Genomic DNA, 16,209 nt, shown 5'->3' with positions numbered 1-16,209 from the left:
TTGGTAAATGTCCATTTACTTAAAGGTTAGAAAAACAATTTGCCCACTTAAAGAGTATTGTGAGCATGACAATCTCAGTAATAAACTACTGGACCATATGGGGGGTTAGTGTCACATGGATCCTTGTACCCCAATGCCCATTATAGATGACAGAAAATAGTAGGCACTCCATAAATGTGTATTTAACTGAAATGTGTCAATACTTCTCCAATCAAGTGACAGCAGCCCCTTGTAAAGGTAAACTGGGGAAAATGTTAAGAAAATGTTATTTTGGATTTCCAAAGAGCACTATGCAACAACACTTTAATACATAAATAATGAATGAATGAGGAACTTCAGGTTTTCAATATTTATCCCATAGAATTTGGTTCTCTATACAGCACACATTGTATCTAGTTTTATATGCTTCAACCCTACAATGTAACAATCCCATGTTATTAATTAGTCTAAAATGATTCATAAAGTAGTGATTTTGTTAGATTAAAAATATTCTATATTGACAAATCTTTTACTTGGCCTATTAGACAGGTAGGTAGATAATGGATTTAGATACATTTTGGGACAGGGTCTCACTCTGTTGCCCAGACTGGAGTGCAGTGACATGATCATGGCTCATTGTAACCTCGAATTCCTGTGCTCAAATGATCCTCCCACCTCAGCCTCCCGAGCAGCTATGACTACAGGCACGTGCCACCATGCCTAGCTAATTTTATTATGTTTGTAGAGATGGGGATATCTTGCCATCTTGCCCAGGCTACTCTTGAATTCCTGCCTCAGCTTCCCAAAGTGCTGGGACTGAAGGGGTGAGCCACTGTGCCAGGCCTTAGTTAGCCTATTATATAATAACACAACGATGCCCAGTGAGTGTTTCCATTAGGGCTCCATACATTCAAAATTAAAATGACAGGCGAGCTAGCCCAGGTGGGAGCAGATATTAGATCTATTTCTGCTACCTACTACCAAATCACTTAGGCATAGGCTGCAACCTCAGTTTCAGCAGCTGTGAACGGAGAGCCAAGGACTAGTTAATCTCAACCCACCATGACTCCCACTCTTATTAAGGAAAACAATTACACAGACCTAGCAGAGACAGAGAGAGGGAGGCAATCTTATTTCACATTAGTTTGTTTGGGGCAATAAGAAGGCATCTTGGAGGTAGGAAAGACAGTGATTATGAGTATCCTAAGATTGCAGGTTGGTTTGTGCGCTGACTGGGCACATGGTTTTCTCCTCGCAAAGTCAAGGGATGGGTTGGAACGGACTGTTTCCCTGGGGCTTGTGTATATCAGTCCCCCTCTCCTCTTCTGAGAGTGAAGAAGCAGCTGGACTCCAGGTTGGGAATGCCAAAAGGGGCTTCAAATGGCTCATTAGCAAAGATGGTGAAGGAGTTGCTACAGGCTGTATTTGCCCTCCTTTTACACACACTAACATATTCAGAGGCACTGTCAAAGCTCCCAGGACATGAAGACAGCCTTCCTTGAGGGACTACTGAAGAAAGCAAGAAAAAACATCTACCTGCATATATGTCTTTTTTTGCAAAATAACAATCTATTAACTAGACTGCCTTTATTACGCAAAAGTCATTGTCAGGTCAACAGAGTCTGTTTATTCTGTTTGTAGTTGATTCCCATTGATTCTGTCTCTCTCCACAAAAATCTAAATTAAGAGCTAATTTGTAGTAGAAGAGTGACTTCAGTACTTCAACAAAAGTTCATCCGGTTTCGTTAAATGTAGTTTTACATTGAAAGTATCTCTGCATCATTAGTCATTTATTCTGGCCCTTTCTACAATATTCCCCTTATTCTCAAGTGAAACAGGCATATTTGAAATTCATAGTAACTCTTCAGTCCTTTTATAAAAGTGCGTATTTTAATTTATATTATCTCTTTAAAACACTATAGGTTTTACAAAAGGGTTTAAAAAGACCATTCCAAAAGCATCCTATTTTTATGGTGAATGCTACTCATATATAGAATATTATCTTTAATGACAGATAAAATTTCATATTAACAGAGGCTTTAAAAATTAGATGGTTTTAAATTTCGCAATAGTGACTTGCTGTAGTTTAAAATAAGAGGCATGAACACAATAAAACTTTAAAACTATTAAAGAAACATCACTTGGTAAGAAGAGAAAAGCAGCGATTATTTTGAATGTAAGACATAGTACTTATGGCGTGTTTCCAACGATAAAGAAAATAAATGGTTGAATGACATAGATTTCAGAGGAAAGTATTCCCAAGTGGGAGCTAAAGGAAGATGGGACAGATACCTAACTTCTGGGAGACGTGAATTGAGTGTTAGAGTAACATGGACTTCCAAAAACAGGTAGCCAGCACATAAATCAAAACTGGCATTGATGGTGAATACTGCTTTATACACATTTTTTTTTAAGTACCAGTATTTAGAAACAATATGGATTTGGCATGTGTGTGTGAAAAGACACACAGAGAGAAAGACATCTGTTACTCTCTGTACTTTAATGAATACTGCCTGCTGACTGACTCTGTATTAGGGGTCCCCAGCTCCCGGGCCACTGACTGGTAGCAGGCTGTGGCCTGTTAGGAACTAGGTCACACAGCAGGAGATAAGTGGTAGGTGGGTGGACAAAGCTTCATCTGTATTTACAGCCACTCCTCATCACTCACATTACCACCCGAACCTCCTGTCAGATCATCAGCAGCTTTAGATTCTCATAGGAGCGTGAACCCTATTGTGAACTGCACATGTGAGGGATCTAGGTTGCAGGCTCTTTATGAGAACCCAATGCCTGATGATCTGTCACTGTCTCCCGTCACCCCCAGATGGGACCATCCAGTTGCAGGAAAACAAGCCCAGGGTTCCCACCAATTCTACATAATGCTGAGTTGTAGAATTATTTCATTACATATTACAGTTATAATAATAGAAATAAAGTGCACAATTAATATAATGTGCTTAAATCATCCCAAAACCATCCCCTGCCCCCCAACATGGAAAAATTGTCTTCCATGAAACAGGTCCCTATTGCCAAAAAGGTTGGGGACCGCTGCTCTATATTACTCTTCAATGAGACCCCCAAAATTAACAAAATGTTGTATGTCATAGTGTATTTTGATGGTATCCCAAACTATACATAATACAATGGATTCATCTTGGCTTTAAAAGAGTTTAGTCCCATTTACAGGAAATGATCAGTACCACTTGATATTAAGGAGCTAAGTGCTCTAGAAATGGCTTTTGAATACAAACTATTGCATTTGCTAAACTGCTTGATAAATTGAACCTCCATGTTTTGAGGAAGGGAAATCCTTTGTCTAGAATCTCAAGGTACTAATGAAAATATTGAAGATCTGCACAATGACACTAACGTTCTTGGGTCGCATTGGCAGAAAAAGCACAATACCGGTATATTTCTTATGCATTTTTCAAGTGTGCTTCATCTCCCAGCCTATTTTCTAAGGATTTAAATCGATTTATTCCAGTGTACCTAGTAGAGCTTACTTGAATCAATCTGATTGGAGAAAAAGACAAAAACCTTCCTGAATTGTTGCTGTCCATCACATCTGTCAAATTAAAAAGAATTAATATGAATGACTTGCTCTGCCCCAAGTCGAGTTAATATGGTTGATCTCTATGGGTCTGTGAATATGTTAAGATGTCTGTATGTGGTATAAAATAAATTTTCTTAAGATTTTATGTTTTTTAGACTTTTCACGCTTACGATGGACACCCTTCCCTAGGCACAGATACATGTGACACTGCATGTCTCTTCACACCCCCAGTGCTGCCCCTTACCTTTGTACAGAGTCTTGGGTACTTGGCAGGTGTGTCCACACCCATTTGAACAACATTTCTTCACCCCAGAGCACTCATTGTCAACTTCACAGCTTTCAACACAGGCGGCCGCAAATCCACTGGCTTTCTCAGGAGCCGGGCAGTCCCCCTGCTTTACCAACAGGATGTATTTGAGGAACTCACAGCTGGTCAAGCATTCGTAGCTCTTCTTGGGGAAGAGAGGCTAAGACAAAGAAGTATTTAAAAAAATATTCCATTAAAGACACATGAAGTCTGATTTCCAAAACATCTGAAAGGAAGTTCCACATTTTTTCCCTGTCAAACTTTTGCTTGAATATTTGACAAAATGCATATATTTGTTTTCTTTTCTCCTACCAAAGTGACACATTTTGTGCTGATTTCTCAAAGGAACATAATCCATAAGTGATGATTTTATATTGCATGCAACAGACACACACCAAGTATATGCGCCCACATTCACAGATCATATATTCTACCTTGGTCAAGGATGTTTGTCAAAAAAACTGACTATAAATAGTCACAAAACCTGTTCAGTACAATTTGAGGGCCCTTTTTGGATTGTATACATTACTCGTATAGCACATCACTCTCTTTAATTTTTTTCTTTCTCTCTCTCTCTTTTTTTTTTTTTTTTTTTTTACAGTTAAAGTCTCACTTCGTCACCCAGGCTGGAGTACAATGGTGCAATCATAGTTCACTGCAGTCTTGAACTCCCAAACTCAGGCAATCCTCCTGCCTCAGCCACCCAAGTAACTAGAACTATAGACACACACCACCATCCCTGGCTAATTGGCTAATTTTTATTTTTTGTAGAGATGAGGTCTTGCTATGTTGCCCAGGGTGGTATTAAGTCCTGGCCTCAAGCAATCCTCCCACCCTTAGCCTCCCAAAGCACTGGGATTGCAGGCATGAGCCGTTGTACCTGGCTACTTTTTCATGTATCATAAATACTCATCAAAATAGCAGGAGCTCTAAAAAACTTTACAATTCTCACATGATAGCATATTTGTTGGAATTACATAGCACAGTTGTCTAAGCCTAATTGAACATATTTCAATAATTTCCAGCCTTTATGATTAACATGGAATTGTCAATGAGTTGTACAGTAGAAGAATGTGAATCTTCTTTAAAAATCAGCCCACACCTATGTTATCTGTGACATAGTTGGGGTCTGAACAGCATCTTGCTGAGGACATTTTGGTTGAGCCCAGAATCAATCAACCATTAGTGAGAATAGGAAGCCCTGGACTTATTAGAGGAATGCATTATTGAAAAAGCCTGAGTAATGTGAAAGAGCCATTTATCAAATGCCCATTTTTCCTTAGGAAAAAATGGTTCAGGACAGCACTCGGTCATCCCTAAGACAGGAGCTGCAATCGGAAGATAATGGCTTTTTTCTGCCACTGAACAGAGGAGTTGCTGAGACTTCTAAAAGCCGTCCCACCCAGGGAAAGAAAGGGAAGGATGCTCTCTGTGCTCTTGCCCTCCTTTTTGCTATGGAAGAGAATGGCCAAGACAGCCCCACCAGCCCCAGCCCTCTACCCAGCCCTATCCCTAACCCTCTTTTTGCTTTATAGAAGATGGCTGAAAAGATGATCACCATAACCCTAACTTTTACACCAAGCCTCCTTTTATCCTTATGGGAGATGGTTTCCATGATAACTACTATTCCATTAAAGACACATGATGTCTGCTTGAATGTTTAACAAAATAGATGTATTTGTTTTCTTTTCTCCTATCAAAGTGACATTTTCTCTTATCAAAATGCATTTTGACCTGGAATGCCTGTGCACAGCCAGGTTAAATTTCACTGTCTTCCTTTTACCTAGGGGTGGCTATGTTGTTGTGAATGGAATGTACTCAGCAAAGTTCTGTGCCACTGTGGACCGAGGCTTGCAGATGGTGGGGGATGGTGCCCCCATGTTCTTGATTAGCTGGATATGGGTAGCACCACAGCTGTAGGGAATGGTGGGGCCACAGGAGGAGAGATGCCAGAATGCTGTCTGCCCATATGGAGAAGGACAGCACCCTGCAGAAACAGCTGCCTTGAACTGCTCCATGGGCAAAGAACAAGTACGCACATGTTTGAACTCTTGTACATATCAAGCTCCGTTCGCTACAACCATTCAGGCTACTTGAATCAATGCAAAGGCCATCCAGTGAAGGGCTGCCATGGTGCCTCAACATTGGACGTGGAAGATGAACAAGGAGGGCCCTTTCTGTTTATCTGATGTCACAACAGGGTTAGGAATATAAGAAATAAATGTGGTGGCTTTGGTGAACAGAAGTTCAGGGGGAGAATAGGAACATCATGCAGCTCAACGCCAGCATGCTGTTTGATGCTCCACAGTGATCCCTAACCAGGGCTCATTACTGGTAACAACTGGAAACACCTGGGTTACACCTGAAGGATACCTGGGAACACCCGCCTGCTGCTGCTCCCTGATGACTAAATATGCCTCTGTACCATCGTGACACCTGTGTAACACCAGGTCATCCCTACCACTGCCTCATAATGCCTGGGCAACACTTGGAAAACACCTGATAAGACCAGCCCATGTGTCGCTGTTGCTTCTCAATAGTGATTGAATATGGTTCCCAACCGCGAGGTAACACCTGCCAAACCTGCTAGCATGCTGCTGGCTGCTCCTCACTGTCAAACAAGCATGACCCTTTAGTCAGATAGGTGTCTGTTAGCACCTAGATACCCTGGAGACAGGAGGTTATCTAGGCAGGAGACAGTGAATGATTTGGGCTATTAACCAGAGAGTATTTCACCAATAGCAGAGGTATGTTATAAAACAAACACACAAACAAGCAAACAAACAAAAAAACCACCATTATCAAAGTCTCTAGTGGGAGGTGGGAGGTTGGTGGGAGGAATATCTCTCTTTTCCAAAAAGACAGATAGTTCATTAATTTTAGCCTATGATTCTCAGATTGATGATGACTGGAAATTCCACTGAAGACTCAAAACATAACTTCAGCAAGGAATATCTTAGTAATCCTAGGATAAACTACAATTTCAACATAAATTATTCTCCACTGTCTCACCTGGTTATTTCCCCCAAACAATGTTCAATTAAAATATGCGTAGGAGTTAAGACGGCAAATGTTATATTATGTGCATTTTACCACAATTTTAAAAAAATTGTGATGAGAATGTGTGCAGCACCACATTGTATTGTTTCATAGTGCCAATAATCTTTCTGATATTGTAAATTTAGTGGATGACAAAGCATCAGTACTTCATTACAAGATAAATACAATTAAATGCCTGTTCTTAGATTAACAAAAGGAAAACAGTGGAAACACTAGATAGAAAAACTATAATTTCAAGGTTTGAATTAGAATTGTAGATGTCATATAAAGTTGTTTGTTAGTAATTAATCATATATAAAATGTGAAAGTAACATGAGTTGACTGAACTAAACTTATTTCTCAATTTAAGAACTTTAAGGTAAAATTTAGAAGGGCCATGGTGTCAATATTGAATTGTGATAAATTTACAGCTAATTAATTAAAAATAAACTTTATAAGCACTTAAAGCATTATCAACTCTCAAGGCTTTTCTCTCTTACTCTATTTCACAGTTCATTTTTCTGTTAGCTGTTAGATGTATTTTACTTCATTGAGTTTTGAAGCTCTAAATTTAGTTTCAGATCTAAGTTAATAATCAAGGAAGTATGCTAACAGATCTGTGACAATTATATAGTGTTTGCCAATTTTCTTTTTTCAACAGTTCATATACATTACACACAATGAAAGAAAATAATACCAAAATCATTGGCCACTGCCTCATGGGCTGAGATTTCCAAGTAGAAATACTTGTATTAAATCCAGCAAGTGTATTAAATCCAGCAATCCTGCTTGGTAACTTGGAAATCACAGTGACTTAGTTTGCATCATGATATAATGAAATCAACTCAGTTCATACTCTTCACCTATGAAAACAGAGTATGAGTCAAGAATCAGATAAAGTTTGGATCCTCTATTCATATATTATTCTAATAATCTATATGCCAACTGCCACACACTTGAACTGTGAGGGACAGGAAAACAGAGGCCATGTCTCCTTATCTTCATTATTTACTAACTATTGGGGCAGACATAAAAACAAATAAACAAAGACAGTGACCTAGAATAGTTACGAAGTATGTGTTCCCAATGACTATAAAAGGGGAATGATCAAAATTAGCCCAACAATTCAGATCTTTCAGTTGATATGAGAGTTATTCTGTATGGATAATCAATGTTTTCCCTTTTGGTAAGGATTCAAACATGATGTCTTTGATTATTTTGGGGATCATAGAAACGCATATGTTCATCTTTGCACTCATGCTTCCTAGACTGGTTTATAATCTTGAAATAATACAGGTAACATTATGAATATTACATGAGGTAATGCACACAAAGAACTAAGCACTATTGTGCATAGTTGGCCCATAATACATACTCAATAATAATTAATTTATGTCTTTTTTTCTTTTCCCACTGCTACAAGCTTACTCTTTAACATTTCAAAATTCTTCTGCTATGCTGATGAAAATTTTGTAAGATCCACAGACAGAAGGAAGTCTGTATTTTTCCACAGTGTGTCCAGCCACTAGATTCTAACCCACTACTTCCAGATTAAGCACTGAAATCTGCATCTAAGGAATTGTACCCTGTACTTAAATGAAGTTCACCTTAGAGCAGTGTGGATTTGGTGCAACAATCTTACAGAGGAGCTTTATTTAGCTGTCCTATTAAAGGCAGATTTATCAAAGGGAGGTTTTGATGCTGTCTATTAATTTTCTTTCATAATTCTCTTGGACTAGGTTGAAAAAAATTATTTTTTTGAATATAAATTAGAGAACATATGGTATGTGTACATAAGGTCTCTCTCCAGGTCATTAATCATAGTTTAATGAGAATTTACTAATTGAATGGAATAAGGAGAAAAATGTGTACAGGTCAGAGAAAATGCTGTGTGAATATTAATACTCTAGATATAAACAAAATCTGCAAATTGGTCTCCAGTAGGAAATCCTGTGAACAAAGGTAATTTGAGTGTCACAAAAGTATAATAACTTCTGACCATTAAGCATGTAAAATTTCATGTGATAATACAAGTTAATTACTCAGAGATTTGTTAAAAGGAATGAGAAAATATTAGAAAAAGACATTCAAATCAGTATGCATGTAATACCCATCAATTTTATGGTGAATAAGCACATGTGACAACATATATATATATATATATATATATATATATATATATATATGCTCCATGTTCTATTTCCTGTTTCTACAATTATATGCAGGCAATGAAGACAAATTGTTAACTGTAAATTTAGTTTTTATAACTATAATTCATTTTTATAAAACTATTTATATGATTAATTTCACAAATCACACAAATGTCACTTTCCAATTATTATTTTTATTTTGAGACAGAGTCTCACTCTGTCACCAGGCTGCAGTGCAGTTGCACAACCTCAGCTCACTGCAACCTCCAACTCCCTGGCTCAAGCAATTCTCCTGCCTCAGCCTCCCAAGTAGCTGGGATTACAGGCATGTGCCACCATGTCCAGCTAATTTTTGTATTTTCAGTAGAGACGGGGTTTCACCATGTTGGCCAAGATGGTCTCGATTTCCTGACCTCAAGTGATCTGCCCGCCTCAGCCTCCCAAAGTGCTGGGATTACAGGAGTGAGCCACCACACCCAGCCAAATGTCATTCTTTTGCCAGGTCACTGGCTCCAATTTAAAATTTGAAAAGAATATGGTCACTGCACCCATTAATTTTGTTTATTTTGCCCTTACTGTCCCCAAAACTAAGAAAGAAATAGTCTGCAAAGACTGTATTTTTCTAGATCAGTGATTAATAGTATCTAATGGATGTCATTATGCCTCCAAAGAAGAGATAAAGCAAAGTGTTAAAGAAAAATATCTGTGAGGTGCATTGGATTAAGTAAAAAATCTTTCATATGTTAAGGAACAGATATATGTTATACTATATATTAATATGCAGTATTAATGAATTCTCATATATCCCTCCTACATGTCATCTCCTAAGAGCTAAAAACTAAAATGTGGTTTTTAGTGCCTTACCTGGGTAATATGCTACGCTCCACTAAGAAGAAAATGAATAAAACATTAATTTATCCACCTGTGGCAAGTGGCTAAAAATAAAATTAAATACTAACAAAAGTAGGCAACATTTCTTGAACGCTTTCAAAAAGAGAGACAGTACTATCTTTGTTTAGTTTGGCATAAAATGCAAGGTATTGTACAGTAAAATAATCTGTTCAGCAATCATGGAATGACAAAGACATCCAATTCAGTAAATTATCGTAATGTGTTTAAAATCACATAAATACTAGGCTTCAGCTTTGATGAGAACATTGCATTTGACTATCTGGTTCAATTCAACAGACTTCTACCATATGTCAATTCTCTATGATTATAATTGCCTTTGCAAAGAGTCAAGGAATGGGGGGCTTCTCTTCCTGCTCCTAGCCAACAACCAGGATTGTGGACTACAATGAAACCTCGAATATACACTTTCCTGAAGTGAGTGCTCCATCATTATCACCACTGTCATAACCACCACCATCACCGTCATTACCATCATCATTAGCAGTGGCAGTTAGTCACCAAGAGATGCTGATGTCTACCACATCCCTCAATCTACCCCAGCTGCTTTACTTTCTCATTTCACCTATTCTTGCCCAGTCCCCACAGCTGTTATTATTTCCACTTTACAAATGGGGAAACAGCAGCTCAGGGAGATCCTAACATAGCCCAAATCACGAAACATGTAAGAGTCTGGGCAACGATGAGAGTCAGTGTTTTCTGAGGACCCCACCATATCAGGGTAAAATAAGAAGACTGGGCTCGCCCAGTGGCTCTCGGCTTGCTTCCCTATTAGAATTTCCCAGGGAGCTTCTAAAACTGATGTCCTGGGTGAACTTCTGACCCGTTTCTTCAGCATTCCGGGCATGGACCCCGGAAACTGCACTTTGGAAAGAACCGTAGATGGTCCCAATGTCTGGCCAAGACTAGAAATCTGCTGGATGAATAGCTCTCTAATTTGTGTTCAGTTATTAGATTTCATGATTCTACATGTTTAGAAATAATCTGAATATTCAAAAATGCAATCTTACACTTCCTGGGAAGAGACAGTAGGGTGATTTCAAATTTCTTTTTTTGTATTCCTTTTCTTTAGCAAACGAATTTTTAATCTTAATTCTATGCTGAGTAGTTGAATAGCTCCATGTACCTAGATACAGAAAAACCAAATGCATTTATAAACAGGAAATCTAAGTGTACATAAACTCCTAGAGACCACTGAGGGTAACTAAATTAAATTACTCCAAACTATAATCCAGGGGTTACTGAAAATCTGATTCTGATGCATCAGTCTCTGTATGTACAAAAGATATATTTCAGGATGCTCAAAATTAAAGAACTGACATTCTAAACACCAAGCAATCATTGAATTAAAGTATGTTGGTAATTCTTTGTACACAATGTCTCTGAAGTCAGTGACATCAAAAAAATAGCACATGCCCTTCCTTTTGTATTTTCACTATATTAAAAAGCAACAGTACAAATGCTATGGTGTTAAAAAGGATCCTTAATTTTAACAAATGAACTTTTATAAACAACTATGTAATGAAAGGAAAATAGTATCTTAATACATAAAAGTTTTTGTTAAACAAGATTTTACAGTGTTTAAATCAGAAAATGTTAAGATTAAATTCTTTCAAAGGTTCAAACAAAAAAAGTAACCTGCACAATTTCCATAAAATGTGTCTTTGTACACATGTCCTTGGGCACTTTGAAAATGTTAAAATCATTAAAGTTTGACTTCCGCCGCTGCTCCCCCATCTCAGCGTTGCCCTCTCCCTAACCTGGCCAAAGGGTCTGATTCCAAATTTCTGAAAACTTCACTCCCAAAACGCACAGTGAGATGAACAGAACGTGAATTCAATACAAGAGCATGAAGACAAGGTAGCGAGACGATGAAAAGGGATGAAAAGGGATAGAAAAGAGTTAAACAAAAATATAAAATGTGAAATAAGACAAAAACATAAAGTTAAGAAATAAACTAGAAGTATCAAGGATCATCTGAGGTCAGGAGTTTGAGACCAGCCTGGCCAACATGGAGAAACCCCGTCTCTCCTAAAAATACAAAAATTATCCGGGTGTGGTGGCAGGCACCTGTAATCCCAGTTACTCGAGAGGCTGAGATGGGAGAATCCCTTGAACCCAGGAGGCAGAGCTTGCAGCGAGCCAAGATTGAACCACTGCACTCTAGCCTGGGTGACGGAAGGAGACAGGACGGAAGGAAGGAAGGAAGGAAGGAAGGAAGGAAGGAAGGAAGGAAGGAAGGAAGGAAGGAAGGAAGGAAGGAGGGAGGGAGGGAGGGAGGGAGGGAGGGAGGGAGGGAGGGAGGGAAGGAAGGAAGGAAGGAAGGAAGGAAGGAAGGAAGGAAGGAAGGAAGGAGAGAGAGAAAGAGAGAGAGATCAAGGAATGAAATAGAAAAAAATTATAAATCAAAGGGCATGTTATGTTCCAGGAATAACTGAAAAGAACAAGCAACACTGGAATATAGCTTCTGCTTCTGAACACCAAAGGGAAAACTTTAAATTTTCAGACATTCAGGTAAAAAAGGCAAGCTGATTATGAGGAATAAAATATAATTGCTACCAAATGTCTCTCTACTAAATTTAGTATGTGAAGCTAACAAAGCAATGTCTATGTAATTCTAAGGAAAATAAACTCTGTGTGAGTGGATGTGTCTTGTCGGGGGGTTGTGTGGGGGGCAGAGGGGAGGAAGTGCCATGCAATGGCAAAACCTGGCGATCCTATCATAAACAGAAAACAAGAACAAATGGGCTAGACAATATTCGGTGCCCAGATAAAATAAAGTAATACTTATAGAAGAAAAAAAAAGTTGTCCAATCCAAGTGTACTTTAGCTATAACTGTAGGTAAAATTTCTCATGCATAAACTTAAAGAAAACACCATCCATAGACCCCTTTTTAAAAACAAAGATATGAAATAAATTTACAAAATTAAGGATAAAGTGGAAAAAAGAATCAGTAAAATTAATTATTTTTCTATGTACATAAATATGAAACTAATATTAAAATAAGAATGATGGTTAGGAGGGAGAATTTGCTATAATAAAACTAAGAATTTTCAAATAACAACTTATTAGAAAAACTGGTAGGTGGAAGGAATGGTGGAGAAAACCTATCTATGAGTGTGACTTATCTTGAACTTTATATTAGAACATCAGTAAATAATAAAGCAAATACAGAATTGAAAGAGTAACAGTTCCAACCTCATAATATCTTTTATAATATTTTCTTTATAATACTTTAGGGTCTCTTTGTCTTCTCTTGCCTTCAAGTAATATTAAACTTTAAGCATTTATTTGAAACTAGTGTGCACAAAGCCTCCAGGTGCTGGCCTGTGGCCAGTCATTTAAGTAGGTATTAGGAGAACAGTCTTGGCCTTGCTGTGTTAACACTTTTCTGCACGGTAAACCGTGGCTGTTTCTACGTGGTAAATCTGGAGTGATGGTTTGGTTTTACTTTTCTGTGCGGTTTGTTCTCTTAATTTTTAATAGACATGTATAGTTTCTATCAAAAACAAATAGTATACTTGGCTGGGTGTGGCGGCTCACGCCTATAATCCCAGCACTTTGGGAGGCCAAGGCAGGCAGATCACTTGAGGTAATGGGTTTGAGACCAGCCTGGCCAACATGGCAAAACCCCACCTCTACTAAAAATCCAAAAAATTAGCCAGGTGTGGTGGCACACAACTGTAATCCTGGCGGCTTGGATGACTGAGGCAGGAGAATCTTCAAACTAGGAGACGGAGGTTGCAGTGAGCCAAGATTGCGCCACTGTGCTCCAGCCTGGGAAACAGAGTGAGTGAGACACCATCTCAAAAAAAGAAAATAGAGTGTACTTTTTAAAAAGTAAGGAAAATTGCCAAGTGTGTCTTTCAAAGAAGACATCTAAACACTATGCGTAAAATAAGAAAAATAACTCTCCATTCAAATGTTACTAATTTATGCTTGGAAGTATTACTATAATTTGTTTGGAAACCCAATTATAAATACTAATTTGTTAGATGTGATTGCAATTAATTGGATTCCCAGGCAAATTATAGACATTGGCCATGGAAAATATAAAATTAGGAAAATGTAAAATTAGGAGAAAAGCAGAAACATGCATATTAAGGAAGTCACTTTTCTACAAGTACATACCCTCTTCTTTCACTTATAGTAATCTCTACTTATGTTTATCTTGGCTTCCTTCTTCCTGACCTGGTTCTTCTATTTATTTTGAAAACAAACGTGTCGCCTTGTATGAGTCAGCAACACTTCAGAATCTTGCTGCAATATTTCTAGAAGATCATGAGGCACATAAATAGCTCAAGAAGTTCACAAATCCCTAGAGAATTAGCGATGGTTCAGGTACCACATTTAAACTATGATTTATTTCCCTCTCCTACTTTCTGCATTTGTTAGTAGTGATTACCAAGAATGCCAATGCAATGTTGAGCCCACTAAACCATTTATATACTGATTTATAGACCAAACTGGCATTCTAGGTACTAGGAATTTAATGGTGAACAGGTGAAACTGTGAAAATGATGACCCACTATGCTTATAGTTCACATGTTTACTAACAAACAGGTAAAAATAATTAAACAGTTTAGTTTGCATTATAATAAAGGTAGACATAGGAAGTTACAGATATATGCATGAGATCAACAAATAATTAGACAAGGACAAAACTTTAAAGACAAGTCATCAATACTGATGATTTAAGCAGGTAAAAGTGATGTGGAAAACAGAAGTAAAAGAGAGAGGGAACAGAAACAAATACAGTCTGTCCCCTTCAGAGCATGACAAATACTTAAGTAAGATAACTGCTGTACAATTTTGGGGGCAAAATTAATTTGGCAATTGTCAGTTTCTTCAAAATATTAAAGGAGGATAAAATATTATCCTAAGCCTTAAGTAAAGCTTCCAAAACACTTAGCACAGATCCTAGCACATAATAAAGGTGGCATCAGTGCTAGCCACCTTTATTAGCATCAGAATTAACATAGTTCTAGAAATTTTACAAGAAACAATAGGAATCCATATACATTAATTATAGATGGCCTAAAATCCTCACATAAATAATTTCTTTTGAAGAGCAACAAATTAGAAAGTTGTCAAATACAGTTGTTTACTCTTTGATTTACATTGTTCAGTTTCTTTGTTCATCTCATTTTACAAACACTTTTGAATTCTACAAACTCATCACATCTATCCAAGTTACAAGAAAAAAATATCCCATATTTTATCTCTTAGAGATATTCCTTGAAATTTCTTATTTCTTTGTTTATACACGACTATATTATACCACTTCTGGACTGGTTAAATCATCACAAAATGAGATAGAAACTAACTGATATGATTAGGCTTTGTGTCCCCACCCAAATTTCATCTTGAATTGTAGTCCCCATAATCTCCATGTGTTAAAGAAGAGACTAGGTGAAAGTGATTGAATCATGGGGGCAGTTTCACCCATGCTGTTCTTGTGATAGTGAGTTCTTACGAGATCTGATGGTTTTATAAGGGACTCTTCCCCCTTCACTAGGCACTTCTCCTTCCTGCTGCCTTCTGAAGAAGATGCCTTGCTTCCCTGCTTCACCTTCTACCTTGATTGTAAGTTTCCTGAGGTCTCTCCAGCCATGCTGAACAGTGAGTCAATTAAACCTGTTTCCTTTATAAATTGCCCAGTCTCTGGCAGTTCTTTACAGCAGTATGAAAACAGACCAATACACTAATGTACATAGAACTTAGTTTCCTCATTATGAACAAGTAAGGAAAAGTACAAATTCCATAAGTTAAAGGACTGGTTCCCAGGGGACATTAGGTAATATCTGGAGATATTTTTGTTCCTCACAACTGGAAGAAATATGCTATTGGCATCTAGTGGGTATGATCTGAGAGACCAAAATGGATGCCCCTTTATCAACTGAGAGGTACGCTAAGTTAAGGAAACCAAGTTACCTATGGGTAGGGGGTTCGGGGCTTGGTTGGTATGGCACATTTCTAAATTTCTACAGCTAAACTTGTCAACAATAGGAGCTATCAACTTTGATTTACAACCCAGACCTCTACAACTATGACTGGAGAGAAGACTGGCCTTATAAAGATTATTTTCTGATAAGCAACTGCAGACCACAAGCCAGTTTCGGCTAGATTACAGAGGCTGTGCACAAACTGTATGTCCTGTAGTTCACTTTTCGATGTAAAGAGCCAAGTTCTACCTCATTTTAATGCTAAAACCCCGTCCCAAAGTGAACATTGACTGTTATGTTATTATGAAGGTATTTTAAGAAAGTTA

At 37.8% G+C, this 16,209-nt stretch overlaps 1 protein-coding gene across 1 annotated transcript in view; it reads right to left on the bottom strand.

The window, feature by feature from the left end:
- The window catches only part of ANOS1 (anosmin 1), a 199,749-nt gene that overhangs the window by 60,244 nt on the left and 123,296 nt on the right, over positions 1-16,209 (bottom strand). The window contains exon 4 of the mRNA XM_037986319.2: positions 3,777-3,999. Coding sequence (XP_037842247.2) covers positions 3,777-3,999 — 223 coding nt within the window. The remainder of the gene's footprint in view (positions 1-3,776; positions 4,000-16,209) is intronic.

This window comes from Chlorocebus sabaeus, chromosome X, assembly GCF_047675955.1.
Source record: "Chlorocebus sabaeus isolate Y175 chromosome X, mChlSab1.0.hap1, whole genome shotgun sequence".
Taxonomy (NCBI): domain Eukaryota; kingdom Metazoa; phylum Chordata; class Mammalia; order Primates; family Cercopithecidae; genus Chlorocebus; species Chlorocebus sabaeus.
This window is presented reverse-complemented; position numbering and strand designations above follow the sequence as displayed.